The 19,333-nt window shown below is 48.0% G+C and overlaps 1 protein-coding gene across 1 annotated transcript; it reads right to left on the bottom strand.

Annotated features, from left to right (window-relative positions):
* Window positions 1–651: 651 nt before the first annotated feature.
* On the bottom strand, window positions 652–18,157 carry MSL1 (MSL complex subunit 1). Its single transcript, XM_073572604.1, has 8 exons — window positions 17,456–18,157; window positions 13,042–13,271; window positions 11,632–12,014; window positions 7,705–7,769; window positions 6,745–6,812; window positions 6,535–6,659; window positions 5,495–5,567; window positions 652–5,255 (listed from the first exon to the last, which is right to left on the bottom strand). The coding sequence occupies exons 1-8, from the start codon at window positions 17,903–17,905 to the stop codon at window positions 5,165–5,167; spliced, it is 1,485 nt and encodes a 494-aa protein (XP_073428705.1). The 5' UTR covers window positions 17,906–18,157; the 3' UTR covers window positions 652–5,164.
* Window positions 18,158–19,333: the final 1,176 nt, after the last annotated feature.

Genomic DNA, 19,333 nt, shown 5'->3' with positions numbered 1-19,333 from the left:
TGTGGGCTGCATCCGCAGAAGTGACGTCCCAGCACGCCTGCTGGATGAGACCTCAATGGATGGCTGTAAGTGTGAGGTCAATCACAGTGTTGCCGGCACAGGAGGTCTCCAGTGATGGGTTAGCGGGACACTGCTCTACTGATAAGTTTTCACAGGTTTCTGTATTGTCGGGTCGGCAGCCACTCTGCTGGGGCTCAGTGTGAGTTATTGCAGGACTCTGAATATTCTATATGTCAGTGCCAGGTCATCGGCTCCAGCAGACTGGGTGACCTGGCACTGACAGTGCAACCTCATCTGCAGGAATATTCAGACTCCTGCAATAACTCACACTGAGCCCCAGCAGGACAACCACAGACATCAGTACACAGAGCCAGCACTGACCACATCTGAACCGACAGGACATCTATACTCCATATACACAAACAGAACAGGGGCCCTGTGCAAGAACAGTATATGGGCCCTTTACAGTCCAATAGCTCATCATCGCGCACAATTGCACCTGCCGTAGAGGTGGGAATGGGCCCATGTGCGTCTGCACAGGGTGCACTAATAATACATCCGCCCCGTCCATATAAAATATGTGATCACCATCAGAAAGTAATAGAAAATTGTTACTATAATGCAATAAACTATAAAACAAGACAAATCTGGTACAAGGGAAATATTCCCCAAAACAAGTTTTCCAGTTTTATTGTTATAAAAAAAGAAAAAATAAAAAAAAAAAAAACGGGGGAAAAAAGTTCTCAATGCTTAACATAACAAGCCGGTAATATATCCCACGGCCCTCCCATAAACACTGATCTAATCTGGAAAATATTCAAATTTCATCTCCCAAGCTTTATTTACAAAGACAAAAAGGACAATTTCTCCCAAGACAATTACTCCTCTTAAAATATTTACACTGAAACAAAAAAATATTTTACACATTTAAAAGAAAAAAAAAAAATTGAATCGTGAGAAAGGTGAAAAGTTTGTGAAAATGTAAACTATTTTTGCACGGTGAGGACACATCGTTTAGGCAACACCCCGATATCTTGAAACCAATGCATTGCAGGCCCCGCTGGCACAGAACGGTAAGATTCCTGTCACAGTGCTTCTACCTTTTACTCGTGTCTTGCAGATGGGAGGCCGGCAAGGTCGTCTCTTTCTTGAAGTTTTAGCTTTACATGAGGTAAAAAGACCTTGGCAGATCATTTGCCTATTACAAATAGAAGACAAAACTGTGGCGCTTTTTTTGCTTGTAGGGCAAGAGACTCGCTTCTGCTGGTAGCCATTTTGTAAAATACTCAATGAAAGCAGCCATTTTGTTCCCTGGTTTCATACGGTCATGTAGGCATGCTAGTTTAATTTGTACCCTGGTTTCAAGGAAAGGGATTGAAAATGAACCTCTGGATCTTAACACTTAGGAGGTCCCACCTGTAAGGATCATGCTAGTTTCATTTATTGCAAGCTGATGACTGATGTATAATACAAAATGGCTGCCCTCATTACACACATGCACACAACATGCCAAGGACTTGTGAGTGCTAGAGACAATCTAAGCGTAGGAAGAAAAAAAAAAAACCGTGGAAATGTACTGACTGCAATAGGCCTCATTCAGACGTCAACAGTTTGGATGGGTTTTTTTTGTTGATCACGGACCCATAGACTTGTATGGATCACTAATGAATGAATGATCAAAAACGGCCAAATATCTGGGATTTTTGTCACATGGTTCACAAAACTAAACACTTTGTGGACAGCTCCACAGACTATAACGGGTACGTGGTCAATCCGTGAAAACCATGGGTAAAAAAAACAAAACAAACAAACCGGAGGTCTGAATGAAGCCTAAGATGGGGCGGTGAGAGAGAATGCAGACTATTCTAGACATAGAAAGCACCAGAGACAGGCAGTTACCACATATGCTTGGGATCACAGGTAGGGGGCGCTATTCTACAATGGGATGATAGGACTGTAAGCAGTAGACGGATAAGTGCAACACAAAGTAGGAACTCCAATCTGATAGAGGAGGAGGGCATATGCTATGCATAGCAGAAAGAAAAAAAAAAGTTGGTAGCATACAAGAACTATGGGGGGGGGGGGGGTCACTGATCACAGATTTCTGATTATTATGGGGGAAGGAATAGCAGCACGTTTGTAAAATATGAATGATGGGAACAGAGTGTGGTAGACATTCATTTGATATAATTCATAGTAGTAGGGGCAGAGTAATGGACGCGCCACCCAACACTGAAAAATGCTGGAAAAAGTGATCACAAACGGCGCAAAAGAATCTTCCTACTCATTTCTGTGGAGTAAAGACTTTCTGCTCATATATGATCAAACTTTGAAAACCACCAAGTGGTTACAAGTAGAGATGAGCGAATTTGATTGGGTCAGTGCTTATTCCGCAAGCTATAGCCCTTACCAAATAATCAGCAAAGGGAACCCCGCTTCCTGGATCGCGCCGGCTGACCAGCTGTTCCGCTCCGCAGCTACATGTGTCGCAGCTGTATGACAGTCACAACACATGCATGGAGAGCCTGTTTGTTGCGACTGTCGCAGCTGTGTGACAGTCACAACACATGCATGGACAGCCTGTTTGTTGCGACTGTCGCAGCTGTGTGACAGTCACGACACATGCATGGACAGCCTGTTTGTTGCGACTGTCACACAGCTGCGACATATGCAGCTCCAGCGCCAATCAGCTGGGCCGCTCCTTGTATCTGGGTTCCCTCTGCAGCTCGGTAAGCATTGTAGCTTGCTGAATAAGCCCTGACCGGATCAAATTCGCTCATCTCTAGTTACAAGAAGTAACATGGCCATTCTTCAAGCAATTTCTGACCAGAACATGGTCTAGATGTCAAAGGCAAAGCAAAAAAAAAAAAAAAAAGCAGCCTAGATTATACCTGAACATCTATTTTGAGCATTTTGTCAGCATTTTTACGTAAAAAGAAAAGAGTTTTTAAACATTGCTTAATGGATGTCAAAAATCATCCAAGAAAAAAAACAAAACGTCAAGATAATGAGCGATTCCTGTAGCATCTTCTGCTTAGAAAACAGACTTGACCAGAAGATTTAAAAAATATATATATCTAAACTGTCTTAATTATGGATGTGATGTAGTGCCAAGTATTTACCGATCTTCACCAGTTCCAGTGCCGCTTTGGTCCTCTTCTGGCCCATTTAACCTGGACACCAGACTACCTGGCTCACACAGGGGTTTGTGTATAAGGCGCAAGTCACTTGTTCTCAATGCGAGTCAATGGCGCCTGGTTTGGCCCTCAGACTTGCACTAGATAAGAAGCACTGTCCCACAGTATGAGCCGGCCAAGCTGACGAGGTGGCACATTGGCCAAGAAAGGACCGACACCTGTATGTATTTTATTACACTTGCACTACATCACGTGCCTAACTAGGACAGCTTAAGGAAAGTTTTTTTGCAGAGACTTCTTTAACCACACTAGTACTGCCCAGATGACTCAGTAAGAGATTTTCACACACAACTTCTTTGAGAGGGATATACATTTAGCACACGTCATAGTGTCACTCTTTATCCAGCATAGTGAGTTGATTTAATAATTATATATTAAAAGGGATCCTGTAAGCATTTTTGCCACATAATCTGAGAGCAGCATAATCTAGGGTCAAAGACCTTATTCCAGTAGCCATTTACTGGGTTGCTTGCTGCAGTTTTGATACTCACTGTTTTATCAGCAGGAGATTATCACAAGGGAACTAATAAACCTGCTGCCATGTACTCCTCCATATAAATGACCCTACCACTGATCAGCAATTTTCTGCCTATGCAGTGCAGGCAGAAAGCGGTCAGGGTGTGGGTCCTGTTATGCTCAGCATTCAGCAAACTAATAAAGCGGCAGCAGAGAGAAAAGTGCAGCAAGCAACCCAGCAAAGTTACGTGCAGACAGTCTTATCCATTTAGGAAGTTTTGTAACAGAAACTCTCCAAATCTTTTGTAAAAACGTGGAGGTTCTACTCTGAAATGCTGCAAAAAGACTGTATGTATATACCTTAAGTGACAGATCGCTGGAATCAGGGTCTTTAAAAGGTACAATCTCACAACAGTATCCCAGTTGATTTACTCATGAAATATGTCCCCTTTACGTATGTCATTACAGAAAAAAACAATTGGAGGTTTTAAAGGGGATCTGTCACCCTTTTTATCCCCTATTAGCTGCCCGCATAGACATCGGGGGCTTATCTACAGCATTTTGTAATGCTGTAGATAAGCCCCCGATGTAACCTGAAAGAGAAGAAAAACACGTTATATTATACTCACCGAGGTGGGCGGTCCGGTCCAGCGCCTCCCCTCTTCATGCGATGACGTCCTCTTCTCCCGTCCTGAAATGACTCCGGCGCAGGCGCATTGCTCTGCCCTGTTGAGGGCAGAGCAGAATTCTGCAGTGCGCAGGCGCCAGACCTCTCCCGACGCCTGCGCACTGCAGGACTCTGCTCTGCCCTCAACAGGGCAGAGCAGTGTACCTGCGCCGGAGCCATTACAGGATGGGAGAAGAGGACGTCATCGCATGAAGGGAGGCGCCGGACGGGACGGCGACACCCATCGGACCAGACCACCCACCTCCATGAGTATAATATAACGTGTTTTTCTTCTCTTTCAGGTTACATCAGAGGCTTATCTACAGCATTACAGAATGCTGTAGATAAGCCCCCGATGTCTATGCCAGGAGCTGCAAAGCCAAAAAAAAGGGTGACAGATTCCCTTTAAGCAACCATTTCAGCTGTGGAGACCCTTGTCCTGTTTACTAGCATGTAAACGCGTATGGAAATGTAAAACTGGGTAAGTGCAACAATGAAATTGTGGGGGGAAACTAAAAATCAGATGATCTGCATAGACCATGCAGTACACAACACAAATAAGCCATAAGTCTATGAATTGAAACAAAAGAATGACAGCATATCTGCTCCATTTTGAAGAAATATTCAGTTTGGATCTTCAAAGACACCACTTGAAAAAAAAAAAATGGGTGATCCGGTTCTTTGACAGTGAACATCTTCAAGGCCAGTGGGGTCTGACACACATTGGAGGCCACACTTGAGGTTAACGAGAAAGGCAGCATAAACCCCTCGGATTTTCTATACATCAACTTGCAGTGCATTTTATTCAATATATATAGGTTGTCACATGACAAAGGTTCCTGGCCTATTTACGAGGCGTCCTATGTGGAGTCTGCTTTTTCTGCATTTCAATACGACATCGACTCCGGTCATCCAGCCAGGGGAGCTCAAAACTCCTGTAGGGAAAAGTAAAGACCAGGTCAGCAAAAACCACAACAAAAGGCAGATCACATCAGAAGGTGCATACAGATCAGGTGGTCTCCCTTATGATAAAAGGTCGAGCCAGGAAACGCCAGCTTTGCAATGGCCTCTTGGCTATCTAAATGCACAAAGTATTTGTCATTTGTACTAAACTTCAGTCCATAGCACCAATCTGTGATTACAGCACATATACAAAAATAAAATGTTTGCTTACTGTGGGGTAATTTTCGGCAAGGACCGTCCAAATGCCACAACCGGGAGGTAGGGGGTGATCATCACAGACTCCACTGTGGAAAAGATAAAGCAGTTAAGCTTAGCGTGGATAAACTGAGTGACAACTCTTTAGAACGTGGCCCTCATCATTAGAGTGGGAGAAGGTGAGAACAGAGATCAGACCCCAAAACAATCTACAGGTATGTGGACACAACATCTTTTCGATGGTTCAGTGGTGGTTTTCCCTGAAAAAAAAATAAATTCTTCTTTGGCCCCAGCATCTTTTTTTCACCTTTATGCACTGCTCAAAAAATAAAGCGAAACACTAAAATACCTCATTCTAAATATCACTGAATGAAATATTCCAGTTGCAAATCTTTATTCATTACATATTGGAATGTGTTGAGAATAAAAATTATCACTGTAAATTAAAATGAATTTCCCATGGAGGTCTGAATTTGGAATGATGCTCAAAAGCAAAATTGGAAAATCAAATTACAGGCTGATCCAACTTCACTGGAAATGCCTCAAGACAAGGAAATGATGCTCAGTAGTGTGTGTGGCCTCTACGTGTCTGTATGACCTCCCTACAATGCCTGGGCATGCTCTTGATGAGGCGGTGGTTGGTCTCCTGAGGATCTCCTCCCAGACCTGGATTAAAGCATCAGTCAACGCCTGGGCAGTCTGTGGTGCAACAATGTGTTGGTGGATGGAAGGAGACATGATGTCCCAGATGTGCTTAATTGGATTCCAGGTCTGGTGAACAGACAGGCCAGTACATATCAATGCCTTCATTATGAAGGAACTGCCAACACAGTTGAGCCACATGAGGCCTAGCACTGTCATGCATCAAAACAAACCCAGGGCCCAGTGAACCTGCATATGGTCTCACAATGGGTCTGAGGATCTCATCCTGGTACCTAATGGCAGTCAGGGTAACGCTGGCTAGCACATGGAGGGTTGTATGTCTATCCCATGTGTAATATATGCATTACTAAAGCTTTCTTAGATTAATGAGATCACAGGCCAAGCCAGACCTACCATCATCAGGTTCAGGAAAGAAGGACGTGACTTCTGGCTCACTCTCTTGACTGCCCTTTTTCTTGTACATCCTCAGCTGCAATCGCTGCAGGATCCGCTGCTCACGAATTCTCTGAATGTCCCACCTTGTAAGAGATGTTACAGAATCAATGGAAGACCACCAAAATGCCGCCTATGGCCTAAACTGCTTACAAAATCCATAAGCCTCACCTTTTTCTCCTCTTTTCATCTAGCTCTAACTTGGCATGTCTCTTTGCAAACACTGCATCGTCCAAATTCTAGAAGGAGAGAGCACAGGATGTGGAGGAGGTTTCCCAAATGTCATCTTAATCACACAATACCATTTCATTAATTTCCTACAACACATCACGCTTCCTCAGAGGAACTTCTATGAAAAGTGCAACCAGCTGGCCAGCCATTAGTACCCCATTACAGTTATCGGAGGATACAAAACCAGATATAAGACATACAGCAGGGACTTTTATGCATTAAAGACTCTTTTAAATTGTACCTCCACTATTAATCTTTTCCTTGGCCATCTAGTCTAAAGAAACATTCCTATAAAAGGGATGGTACAGTTGCAGATACAACCTTACCATAACTGGAGAGCACTGGGCATAAGTCCATATCAGATGCACTTCCAAGTGTTCATGCTCCGTATTAAAATTATGTGGTCTCATCAGTATAGTAGCCCATGCAAAGACTTCTTAAAAAGGTGCCATGAGCTAAGGAAAGGGGGGGGGGGGGTAAGGCTGAGTGCACACGTACTTTTTTGCCCTGCGGATTTTTCCGCGCAGAATTGAAGAAATCCGCAGGTCAAATGACCTGCACTTTTCCTGCGGATTTCTTCCATTTTTAATGCGGTTTTCTTGCGGTTTTCCCCCTGCGGATTTGGAGACTGGAAAACCGCACAAAAGAAGTGACATGCTGCGGATTTTGTACCACAGGAAAACTGCGCGGAAAAATCCGCAGCGTCTGTACAGTGTTTTTTTTTTTCCATTGATTTACATGCTACTGTAAGATCCTGCGGATCCGCAGGAGTTCTGCATCGTGTGCACACGGCCTAAGTCCTTCCATCTGCATATGGTATAGCTCATAAGCAGCACTGTGCGTTTAGGAGGACCACCTTTATTATAAATACTTATGCTTACTTTTTTATACAGATCTTACCTCTGGTACGTCTGATGTATTCAAGTCCTGAAGAGGTTCTATCGGATGCTCTCTCCATGAAGGAACTGGGAAAAATAATGCAAAAGCCACAATGTAACTTCTAGTGCAATGTCTCAAAAGTTCATTAAATTGCATCCTACCATGAAACAAAGCCGCCTGATGAACTTGGAAGAGATAGATCTCATTCACCCATAAGGGTGTGTGCACACGCTGCGGATTCTGCTGTGGTTCCGCAGCGGATTTGGCCCTGCGGATCCGCAGCAGTTTCTGCTGCAATGTACAGTACCATTATTCCCTATGGGAAATGGAAACCGCAGTGCAGATGCTGCGGAATTTGCCGCGGTTTCTAAACCGCAGAAAGAATTGACATGTCAATTCTTTCTGCGGATTCCGCAGCGGTTTACCATCTCCTCCATTGTGGAGAAAGCAAAACCGCAGGGCAAAACCGCAGGATAATCCGCAGGTCTTTTGACCTGCGGATTTATCTGCAGATTTTGAAAATCCGCGCGGATCAATCCGCAGCAGATTCCGCAGCGTGTACACACAGCCTTAAAATGTACCTCCAGTTTTTCCTCTATTTTGACCACTAGAGGAGCTGTTTCACAGTAATCTGCCAAGTATCCCCCCCCACCATACACTAATATAGACCAGGTAAGAAGCAGTATGGCAGCCACCTGACATGTATAGGGATAGAGGCGTCTAAACAATTAGCTCTAGTAGTCATTCTACTGAAGTTCTGAAAGGATCTGATGAAAATGAAGAAATGCGGGTCTCAGGTTCTTTCACCAGGTGTGCCGTCCCTAAGTGATGAACGAAGCAATAAATGTAAAATACAGGTTGAAAGACAGGAGTGACAGCGAAAATTCAGCCATTATTAAAATTTGCATGGGACAGTGGAGCCACGAATACAGCTATGTATAAAATGCAAGTTAGGGTTAAAGCAATGGTCGTCAACAGGAACTGTTGGAAAGCCACTGATTGAAAGGGCTCCACTTAGTAAATGACACCCACATATCTGTTTCACAAGGACAAGCACCCCCAAATATTTGTCCAGGGTGGAAAGAACAGTGAGCACACACACTGCATTCACCCTTCAGACAACCCCACCTTCCAAAACAGGTTTTAAGTGAATGTCCCTCTAGCACTTTTCTAAATATATACTGCCAGGTTCACCCAAGATGAACTTCCACTAATAAGCATATATGGTATATTACAGATCTCACACTTGTCTACCATACTAGACGGCAGAAAACATCAGAGTTACAGCTCACCTTACTGACTGGTGGGTAACCAGGCAAGGAACGAATGGACACCTCAGCAAGCACGACCAGTCTAATTACAACCCAACTGGGTCTATCAGGTGCCATATTACAGATTATAGTTCCAGTACTGTGTAAGATTTCCAGCGCAGGTGTGACCAGAGCCTTAGACAACCAATCTGGTATATGTAAGACTTAAAGTGGTTAACCCATAACTCCTGAGAAATGATCACACATCCTTAAGGTGCTGGAGAGATATATACTATGCTACTATCAGTAGCACACACCACAGGTCCTGTAGTGTCGGCAGGCTACTACTATCAGAAGTGCACACTGCAGGGCCGGTAGTGTCAGCAAGCTACAGGCCGAGGCTACTACTATCAGAAGTGCACACAGCAGGACCGGTAGTGTCAGCAAGCTACAGGCCGAGGCTACTACTATCAGAAGTGCACACAGCAGGACCGGTAGTGTCAGCAAGCTACAGGCCGAGGCTACTACTATCAGAAGTGCACACAGCAGGACCGGTAGTGTCAGCAAGCTACAGGCCGAGGCTACTACTATCAGAAGTGCACACAGCAGGACCGGTAGTGTCAGCAGGCTACAGGCCGAGGCTACTACTATCAGAAGTGCACACAGCAGGACCGGTAGTGTCAGCAGGCAACAGGCCGAGGCTACTACTATCAGAAGTGCACACCGCAGGGCCGGTAGTGTCAGCAGGCTACTACTATCAGAAGTGCACACAGCAGGGCCGGTAGTGTCAGCAGGCTACTACTACTATCAGAAGTGCACACCGCAGGGCCGGTAGTGTCAGCAGGCTACAGGCCGAGGCTACTACTATCAGAAGCGCACACCGCAGGACTGGTAGTGTCAGCAGGCTACAGGCCGAGGCTACTACTATCAGAAGTGCACACCGCAGGGCCGGTAGTGTCAGCAGGCTACAGGCCAAGGCTACTACTATCAGAAGTGCACACAGCAGGGCCGGTAGTGTCAGCAGGCTACAGGCTGAGGCTACTATCATCAGAAGTGCACACCGCAGGTCTGGCAGTTTCAACAGGCTACGGTCAGGAAGGGTGTGACTGTTAAGATCTTGGATAAAGCCTTATCTGTTGAAAAAGAGTTCCAAACCGGCTTTTTATTCTTAAGATATTTCACTTCTTCTGCAAACAGAAAATAATTCTGGAATATAATAATGATTAAAAAAAAAATAAAAATAATGTAACCAGAAGCTATGAGGATAAACAGCAGGAAACAATCAGCTAGAAGTCAACCTCTTACAGTTGTTGTCCAACAAGACCTTAGAAGTAAGGTGCTGAAGTATTTCCCTGCCACCCTTTCCAAAAAGCATTTTTTCTCCCCTAAAATAAGTCTGCATACTGAAAATCCTCAAACTACAGGCTCATCTGCAGATAAACCCAGCTGCACAAAATTCCTGCAGCCAAAAGTCAGCAGCACTCATCCCATGCCGCTGCAGTGCTGCTAGACCTGGCCTTTGTTGATATGGCTGCAGCCTTGCCATCCGGCTAATCAATGGGCTCAGCAGTGATTCAGATTTAGACTGCACCAGACCAGAGCCCAGTGATTAGCTGCAGTAGTCACTTGATATCAAGGCTGCAGCCATATAGTAAAATGCCAGGGATAGCAGTGGAGAAACATGGCTGGAGCAGCAGAGGGTGAACATGGATGACTCTCTATTTTAATGTACAATCACTAACCATTACAGTCCTAGAGTTATCAGATATTACAATGACCGATTTATATGGCATCACTAAAGATGAGGTGACCGATCACAAGTAATCTAGAGATTTAATAGCCCTTTAACGGTCCATGATTAGTCAGGTGCGGCAATGCATTTATACCAGAAATAACTTTATAGATATTATTTTGAGGAAGGTCATAAACTGTGCAAAAGAAAACAAGTAATGTCAAAGTCTCTGCAGTAATCCTGTGGCAAACTACAAACTGACATTTGTGCAGATCCTCAATCTGTAAATGTCAGTGAGATCAGTAAGTTGCTAATGTCTCACATGAAGGCCACAAGTATAAAAGGGAGAGAAATAAGAACATGGAATGGCTATTGCACTACAGCACACAGGAGCCACAGACAGGAGGTATGCATTTATCAAGCTTTCACCGCTCAAGCCACCACAATAAGGAACGTTCCAGAACTGCCACAGTTGCCCTTTAAACAGATTAAAGCTGAAACTGTTAGGCTTTGTTATCACGTAGCGTTTGTCAAGCAGAATATTCCTGAGCAGAATCGCACACCCTGCTCCCGGGAAAACGCATGCGGTTTTGACAAGCGTTTGTCAAGTGTTTTAGCATGCGTTTTTGCCCATACAATTGATGGTATGCAGAATCGCGGGCGATTCCCCAAGATTAATGAACGTGCTGCGCTTTTTACCGCTAAGCGATTCCGCAGCGGTAAAAAGCACACCATTGGCACAATATGTGCATTTTCCATTAGGAATGTATAGAATGCTTTTTTTAAGCATTTCCGTGGCAGAATCGCACGTTTAAAATCGCTGCGGAAACGCTTAAAAAACGCTACGTGTGCACACAGCCTTAAGGCTCATACAATCTGACCTCAACACCACATTGTTATAGGAGATGAGAAAATCTTGAGTCCTGGGAAACTGGAAGAAACATCAGAGTGAGAACAGCCTCTTACTTGCCACACACTCCTCTTTCTTGGGCGAGGGCTCTCTCAGTGGAGAAGGAGGCGGCTGATGCCACCGGCATAGATACATGTCCGTGGTGGCAAGGTAGGGCAAAGAATCTCTCTCGCCAGGGTTTGGTTCACTGTCTTTTAATGATGATGCTGCAGCGCTGTCCCACGTAGACCTCAGGGGAGTATTCACTGGAGATTGAGAGGTTTCTGGAGTCTCTTTGCTGCGCAGCTCTCTCTGACTGATGTTGTCAGACATTGAACCCCCAGGCTCCGCATCTTCTGCCTCTGTCGGCAACCTTGACATCTTGCCCTTCATTTTTGCAAGTTCAGAGGTTAGTCTCTTAACAGGAGTCCTGTGGTCTGTACTACCAAAGGCAGATTTCCTAGGGCACAGAAAGAAGCAAGTCAAAGAACAAAATCTAGGAAATTTAAATGGACCCAAATATTAACATTTTCAGATAGGAAGTACAGTCCAGGGAAATGTAGTATTAAATGATGGCCACTCAGATAAATAACTGTCCTTGCAATAAAAAAACAAACAAACATTTTAAAGGGGTTGTCCAGTTTAAAGCTATAAGTCTGCAGTCACTCTACATGACTGAAGACTTGTGAATCCTCACATCGCGGGTGCTGTAAGGTTTCTTCAGTGCCGACGGCGGTCCCGTGACTGCAAGTATGCGATATGCCTACTCCTGGCCACATTACGACTAGATGGGCACAGCCTCGCTCAATGCAAGTATAATGAGCAAGGTTGGAAACAGACTAGTCAGAATGTAGCCAGGAGTACTGTATGACCACCGCCAGCACTGGAGAATCGTCACAGTGCTCGCGATGTGAGGATACACAAGTCTGCAGTCACATAGACCGACTGCAGACTTCTAGCTTTATACCGGACATCCCCTTTAAGTTTCATTGTGACCCTTGGAAACGGTCCAGTCTGACAATGCAGCACTCAGACTAAAAAAGAAGCTCTGCATCTTAATGGCCTATTACCATGTCTTCAATGTATGCTATATATGCCTAGCAGATACAAGTTCCACAAATGGGACCAGGGGCTATATTGGGAATGTGATCCAGTTGCATGCTGACGCCAGAGATTTCTTTCAAAATTTCCATACTGTAGCTGCCCCTTAGAAATCATCAGCAGTGCCAATGTCTTCACTAAGTTAGCAATTTATATTAGGACAACAAAGGGGTCCGCGGTATGCATGTAATTTGGTCATAAAGTAAGCGCTAGAGCCCCAACAGAGCTGCCATCTACAGAAGAGAAAACATGAAATGCTTGGGAGGAAGACACTGTTTGGCTGTAGAGCCCCTTTAATGTATCCACAAACTGGTCAATAGCAGAGACTGGTTATTGTATAGCCCTCCAGTAAGGGAGTAATGGTCAGATCATCCACTTCCACCAACCTTTTGTGTCCTTTCACATTTCTGCCAAAGGAGAAGGGCTTTGGGGTAAGGCCTGGCAACTGAGGGGAGGCCTCTGGGGGAAACTCCCCACCCCCTGCGCTCTCTGGAAGGGGAGCCTCCGGCATGTCGGCGGCCGACTCACGGCTTTGTGGCGTGCGCTGTTTATCCTTCTCACTGTCCTTTCTGACCAACTGCATGCGTCTTTCCATCCGCTCAATGCGGGCCAGGAGCTAGGAAAGAAATAAAGTAGACCTTTATTGGGACAGTCATGGTGAAGAAACAGACATGGAAAAAGGTAAAGGGAACATACACAGATTTCACCTGGCCCCATGTCTATACAGGGGGCTTCAAATAAGGAGGGAACTACTGTGGGCTGCAAAGAGTTAAGTGAGCTATGAATCACATTAAAGTTGAGCAGATACAACCGATTTTAAAATTTGGAGCGGGGTTGGGTGGGGGTTATATGTGTCTGTAATAGGGTGGGGAGTCACAGGGAGGGAGACCAGAGACACACACAGCAGCAGCCACATACAGTCTGCATTGCACCAAATCACAGTGTGTGTGTGTTAATCCAGACACCCAGCACTGCACAAGTCAGGGACAGACAGGTCTCCATGCCTGGGAAAGGGGGCGCAATAAGAGAAAGGAAGAGAAGTCAGTGCCAAAAAAATGGTTCCCTATTCTGTTATATGCAGACATGGGGGCACAGGAAAGAAAAAGAGAAAAAAAAACTCACTGCAGCAGCTTAACCCTGTACAAGCCTGCATTCCTGGTCCCTGCAGATGTCTGGCTATAAAAGGGTTAACAGTGAGCCAAGGATGAACAGTCAGTGGGCCTATAGCAAACTGAAATGCAAGCTCCCATGGCAAGGCAGGGGTTAAGGGGGCAGACCCTCCTCTTGCATATACAAGCTCCTGCAGACTTGCAGATGCAATTAACCCACAGTATGACTGCAACCTGCTTCCTCCCCAGTATTTTGAGGGTTAAAAAATAAAGGGGGAGGGAAGGGGCTGTTAATAAAATAAATGTGAAGACTTCCCGTGTTTCCAGCAAACCTAAAATCCATGGTATCCCAGCCTCCTTTCCGTTGCCATGGCAGCCCATTTAAACCGCCACCCCCCCTCCTCTAACGCCATGATGGTCTAGTGTGATTCTCATGAATGTGTATAGAGTGGAGGGGGCTGTAAGAGAAGGGGGAGGCAGGAATGAGATGGCGAGGGAGGTGGCATTACCTCAGCCTGTATGGGTCCTTCCTATGGAGGGCTGGCAAGGCAGATACCCCAGCATCACACTACATAGCCTATCGCCCCCCTCACAGGCGTCCCTCTCTCCACAAGTCCCCTCTCTCCGCCAAAAAAATAAAAAGAAAATCCCTCTCTTCCCCTTCCCCCAGTCTAGCTGAAAAATGCACACACAATATAGCACAAGAAAATAAATATGCACATTACATAGGTCCCAAATGTGAGACCCCCAACAGTCTCCAGATCATACATCAATACCATGGAAACAATGGTACCCGACACCCACATATAACGAGTACACAGCTGCCTACATGCCCGCAGTGGGTCCATACTACTGTATGTGGCCATACACAACAGGCTGGTACGTAGATACGTGCTGTATTACACAGAGCAGATGTGGCTGACTGTCAGCGAGAAGCCAGCCTGCTCATCAGGAAGACGGGGGGGTTTAACCACTGCACATTTCTACAAGAAAAATGGAGTATCATTCTAAAAGGAAAAAATGATCTGCAAATACTTATAGAGTGAGCTAGTCCCTATAAGATCCAGCGACAAGACTATGGGGGAGTGCGAATGGACAGTACAGAAATAACGTGCACAGGGTCGTTATCTCATCCATAGTCTCTATCAGATACGGCTTTTCCTGCTATGTAAAATCGGAGCAACATATAACTCATGTATATTTACATAGATTTGTATCTTAGTCAACAAAATAGCGGCAGCACAAACAATCTTCACAGGAGCGGTAGCGAAAAAGACCCTCTAATGCAATGCAGGGCTGTGGAGTCGGAGGTTTGCCTTACTGATGCCACAGCCGTGGTAATAGCAAAAACCGCGGCAGTGATCCCAAATAGTAAGGCCTCGCTGTGTGTATAAATGTACGCAGAGAAAAGGGATATCAATATTACACACACAGCAATACCGGAGCTCACCCATTTCCTGTGACAGATTATACGTGTATGAGAATATAGATTTTATATATACACATGTACACAGTGAACACTACTAGTATACACATGTTTATATTATAATCCTCCATGGGCTCACAGCACTGGTATATGACACGTTTACAGCAAAGAATACTAACAGGTATGAGGCTCCAGATGCCCAACACCTGCAGCAGACAGTATATACACACACACACACACACACATTAAACACTTCTGATCATATATACACACATATTGCTCCATCTGCCTGCAGTGCTGACAGGAGCACAAATACATACAGGGATACGAGTGTTCACACGTAGTGTGTGCATATTACACAACAATGCTCAGTGCTGTGGCAAGCAGTGCCGCACCCCCAAGATTAGGGCACGCCGTAGCGCCAGGCCGTGCAGCGCCCCCAAGATTAGGGCACGGTGCAGCGCCCCCAGGATTAGGGCACGGTGCAGCGCCCCCAGGATTAGGGCACAGTGCAGCGCCCCCAGGATTAGGGCACAGTGCAGCGCCCCCAGGATTAGGGCACAGTGCAGCGCCCCCAGGATTAGGGCACAGTGCAGCGCCCCCAGGATTAGGGCACAGTGCAGCGCCCCCAGGATTAGGGCACAGTGCAGCACCCCCAGGATTAGGGCACAGTGCAGCACCCCCAGGATTAGGGCACAGTGCAGCACCCCCAGGATTAGGGCACAGTGCAGCACCCCCAGGATTAGGGCACAGTGCAGCACCCCCAGGATTAGGGCACAGTGCAGCACCCCCAGGATTAGGGCACAGTGCAGCACCCCCAGGATTAGGGCACAGTGCAGCACCCCCAGGATTAGGGCACAGTGCAGCACCCCCAGGATTAGGGCACAGTGCAGCACCCCCAGGATTAGGGCACAGTGCAGCACCCCCAGGATTAGGGCACAGTGCAGCACCCCCAGGATTAGGGCACAGTGTAGCGGCAGGCCGTGCAGTAACCCCAGGATTAGGGCACAGTGTAGCGGCAGGCCGTGCAGTAACCCCAGGATTAGGGCACAGTGTAGCGGCAGGCCGTGCAGTAACCCCAGGATTAGGGCACAGTGTAGCGGCAGGCCGTGCAGCACCCCCCAGGATTAGGGCACGGTGTAGCGGCAGGCCGTGCAGTACCCCCAAGATTAGGGCACGGTGTAGCGGCAGGCCGTGCAGTAACCCCAGGATTAGGGCACGGTGTAGCGGCAGGCCGTGCAGTAACCCCCAGGATTAGGGCACGGTGTAGCGCCAGGCCGTGCAGCACCCCCCAGGATTAGGGCACGGTGTAGCGCCAGGCCGTGCAGCACCCCCCAGGATTAGGGCACGGTGTAGCGCCAGGCCGTGCAGTAACCCCAGGATTAGGGCACGGTGTAGCGGCAGGCCGTGCAGTAACCCCAGGATTAGGGCACGGTGTAGCGGCAGGCCATGCAGTAACCCCAGGATTAGGGCACAGTGTAGCGGCAGGCCATGCAGTAACCCCAGGATTAGGGCACGGTGTAGCGCCAGGCCGTGCAGTAACCCCAGGATTAGGGCACGGTGTAGCGGCAGGCCGTGCAGTAACCCCAGGATTAGGGCACGGTGTAGCGGCAGGCCATGCAGTAACCCCAGGATTAGGGCACAGTGTAGCGGCAGGCCATGCAGTAACCCCAGGATTAGGGCACAGTGTAGCGGCAGGCCATGCAGTAACCCCAGGATTAGGGCACAGTGTAGCGGCAGGCCATGCAGTAACCCCAGGATTAGGGCACAGTGTAGCGGCAGGCCATGCAGTAACCCCAGGATTAGGGCACAGTGTAGCGGCAGGCCATGCAGTAACCCCAGGATTAGGGCACAGTGTAGCGGCAGGCCATGCAGTAACCCCAGGATTAGGGCACAGTGTAGCGGCAGGCCATGCAGTAACCCCAGGATTAGGGCACAGTGTAGCGGCAGGCCATGCAGTAACCCCAGGATTAGGGCACAGTGTAGCGGCAGGCCGTGCAGCACCCCCAAGATTAGGGCACGGTGTAGCGGCAGGCCGTGCAGTACCCCCAGGATTAGGGCACGGTGTAGCGGCAGGCCATGCAGTAACCCCAGGATTAGGGCACAGTGTACCCCACACACAACCTATGCCCCCCATACATGGTGCACATACACACGTCAGTGGCTGGTGATCGCCTCCACCACATATGTGACACCAATCACGGCCCCCGTCCCAGGGCTCAGTTCGCTCGTTTCCCCGCCAGTATCCGCCCTGTCCCCTCTCACCGTGTCCTTCTCGGCTCGGAGCTCCCCAATCTGCCGCTCCCTCTCCTGGATCCGGTGCTGCTGCTGCTCGATCAGGTCCAACTGCAAAAGAACGATCTGCTTGAGACAGGCCCCGGCTCCGGCGCCCCCTCTTAACGGCGGTCTCCAGCGAGGACCCGGGGAAGTTGAACTCGAGGCCGGGGCCTGGCCTTGTCCAGTGGCCGCCGTAGTAGCCGCCCCGGCCCCGGTCACCGCCGCCCCGGCAGCACCCCCAGCCCCCTTGTCAGCCAGGGCCCCCGCTTCGCAGGCGAGCTTGCCGCACGGATCACTGAGCCCGGCCGGAGACTTCTTCAGCCCCCGCTCTCCAGGCTGGGGCCTACTCCGGCCCGCAAGCCCCGAACTTTCCTGAGGCTCTTCCCCCGATAAGGGGTCGTCGTGCCTGGGGCGGCACACACTGGCTTTCATGCTCATGACTCCTCCTCGGGCCCGGCATCCTCCTGCAGCCTCGAGTGAGGGGAGGAGGCCGAGGCCCCCGGGGCGCACTGAGCTCAAAACCGAGGAGGAGGACGCACAATAAGATGGCGGCAGGGGGAGGGAGGAAGGAAGGGAAGCCTGGAAGTGTGGTGTCTGCTGAGGAGAGAGGAGTAGAGCCGGCTACACTGCGCTATACCCTGGAGGCACAGCCACTACACACTGCTGCCATAACCTGCACATTACTGTGTGCAGCGGCGAGAAGTGTAACCCTGTATAATGCTGTGTAGTAATGGTGGCTTCTCTGCCACAATACAGTGCTGAAAATGGAAACCCTGCAGTCAACACGTCATGTGATGGTCCTCAGTGTCAGCGGTACACGTCATGTGAGGGTCCACAGTGACAGCGGTACACGTCATGTGAGGGTCCACAGTGACAGCGGTACACGTCATGTGAGGGTCCACAGTGACAGCGGTACACGTCATGTGAGGGTTCAAAGTGACAGCTGTATATGTCATATGAGGGTCCACAGTGACAGCGGTACACGTCATGTGAGGGTCCTCAGTGACAGCTGTATATGTCATGTGAGAGTCCTCAGTGACAGCGGTACACGTCATGTGAGGGTTCAAAGTGACAGCTGTATATGTCATGTGAGGGTCCACAATGACAGCGGTACACGTCATGTGAGGGTCCAAAGTGACAGCGGTACACGTCATGTGAGAGTCCTCAGTGACAGTGGTACACGTCATGTGAGGGTTCAAAGTGACAGCTGTATATGTCATATGAGGGTCCACAGTGACAGCGGTACACGTCATGTGAGGGTCCTCAGTGACAGCTGTATATGTCATGTGAGAGTCCTCAGTGACAGCGGTACACGTCATGTGAGGGTTCAAAGTGACAGCTGTATATGCATGTGAGGGTCCACAATGACAGCGGTACACGTCATGTGAGGGTCCAAAGTGACAGCGGTACACATCATGTGAGGGTCCTCAGTGACAGCTGTATATGTCATGTGAGGCTCCTCAGTGACAGCGGTAAACGTCATGTGAGGGTTCAAAGTGACAGCTGTATATGTCATGTGAGGGTCCACAATGACAGCGGTACACGTCATGTGAAGGTCCAAAGTGACAGCGGTACACATCATGTGAGGGTCCACAGTGACAGCGGTACACGTCATGTGAGGCTCCTCAGTGTCAGCGGTACACGTCATGTGATGGTCCTCAGTGTCAGCGGTACACGTCATGTGAGGGTCCAAAGTGACAGCGGTACACGTCATGTGAGGGTCCTCAGTGACAGCTGTATATGTCATGTGAGGCTCCTCAGTGACAGCGGTAAACGTCATGTGAGGGTTCAAAGTGACAGCTGTATATGTCATGTGAGGGTCCACAATGACAGCGGTACACGTCATGTGAGGGTCCAAAGTGACAG

Source organism: Dendrobates tinctorius, unplaced genomic scaffold (assembly GCF_039654945.1).
Source record: "Dendrobates tinctorius isolate UK_male_01 unplaced genomic scaffold, ASM3965494v1 ptg000032l, whole genome shotgun sequence".
Taxonomy (NCBI): domain Eukaryota; kingdom Metazoa; phylum Chordata; class Amphibia; order Anura; family Dendrobatidae; genus Dendrobates; species Dendrobates tinctorius.
Note: the sequence above shows the minus strand (reverse complement) of the source record. Positions and strands in the feature narration are given on the sequence as shown.

What these genes read in the sequence shown, in the direction of transcription:
- MSL1 (XM_073572604.1), bottom strand. Translation starts at nt 17,905, where the DNA reads ATGAGCATGAAAGCCAGTGTGTGCCGCCCCAGGCACGACGACCCCTTA. An exon ending in GAAAGAGGAGTGTGTGGCAA is followed by an intron (nt 7,770 to 11,631) that starts GTAAGAGGCTGT and finishes TATTTTTCCCAG; the next exon opens with TTCCTTCATGGAGAGAGCAT. An exon ending in CTTTCCTGAACCTGATGATG is followed by an intron (nt 5,568 to 6,534) that starts GTAGGTCTGGCT and finishes TCTTTTCCACAG; the next exon opens with TGGAGTCTGTGATGATCACC.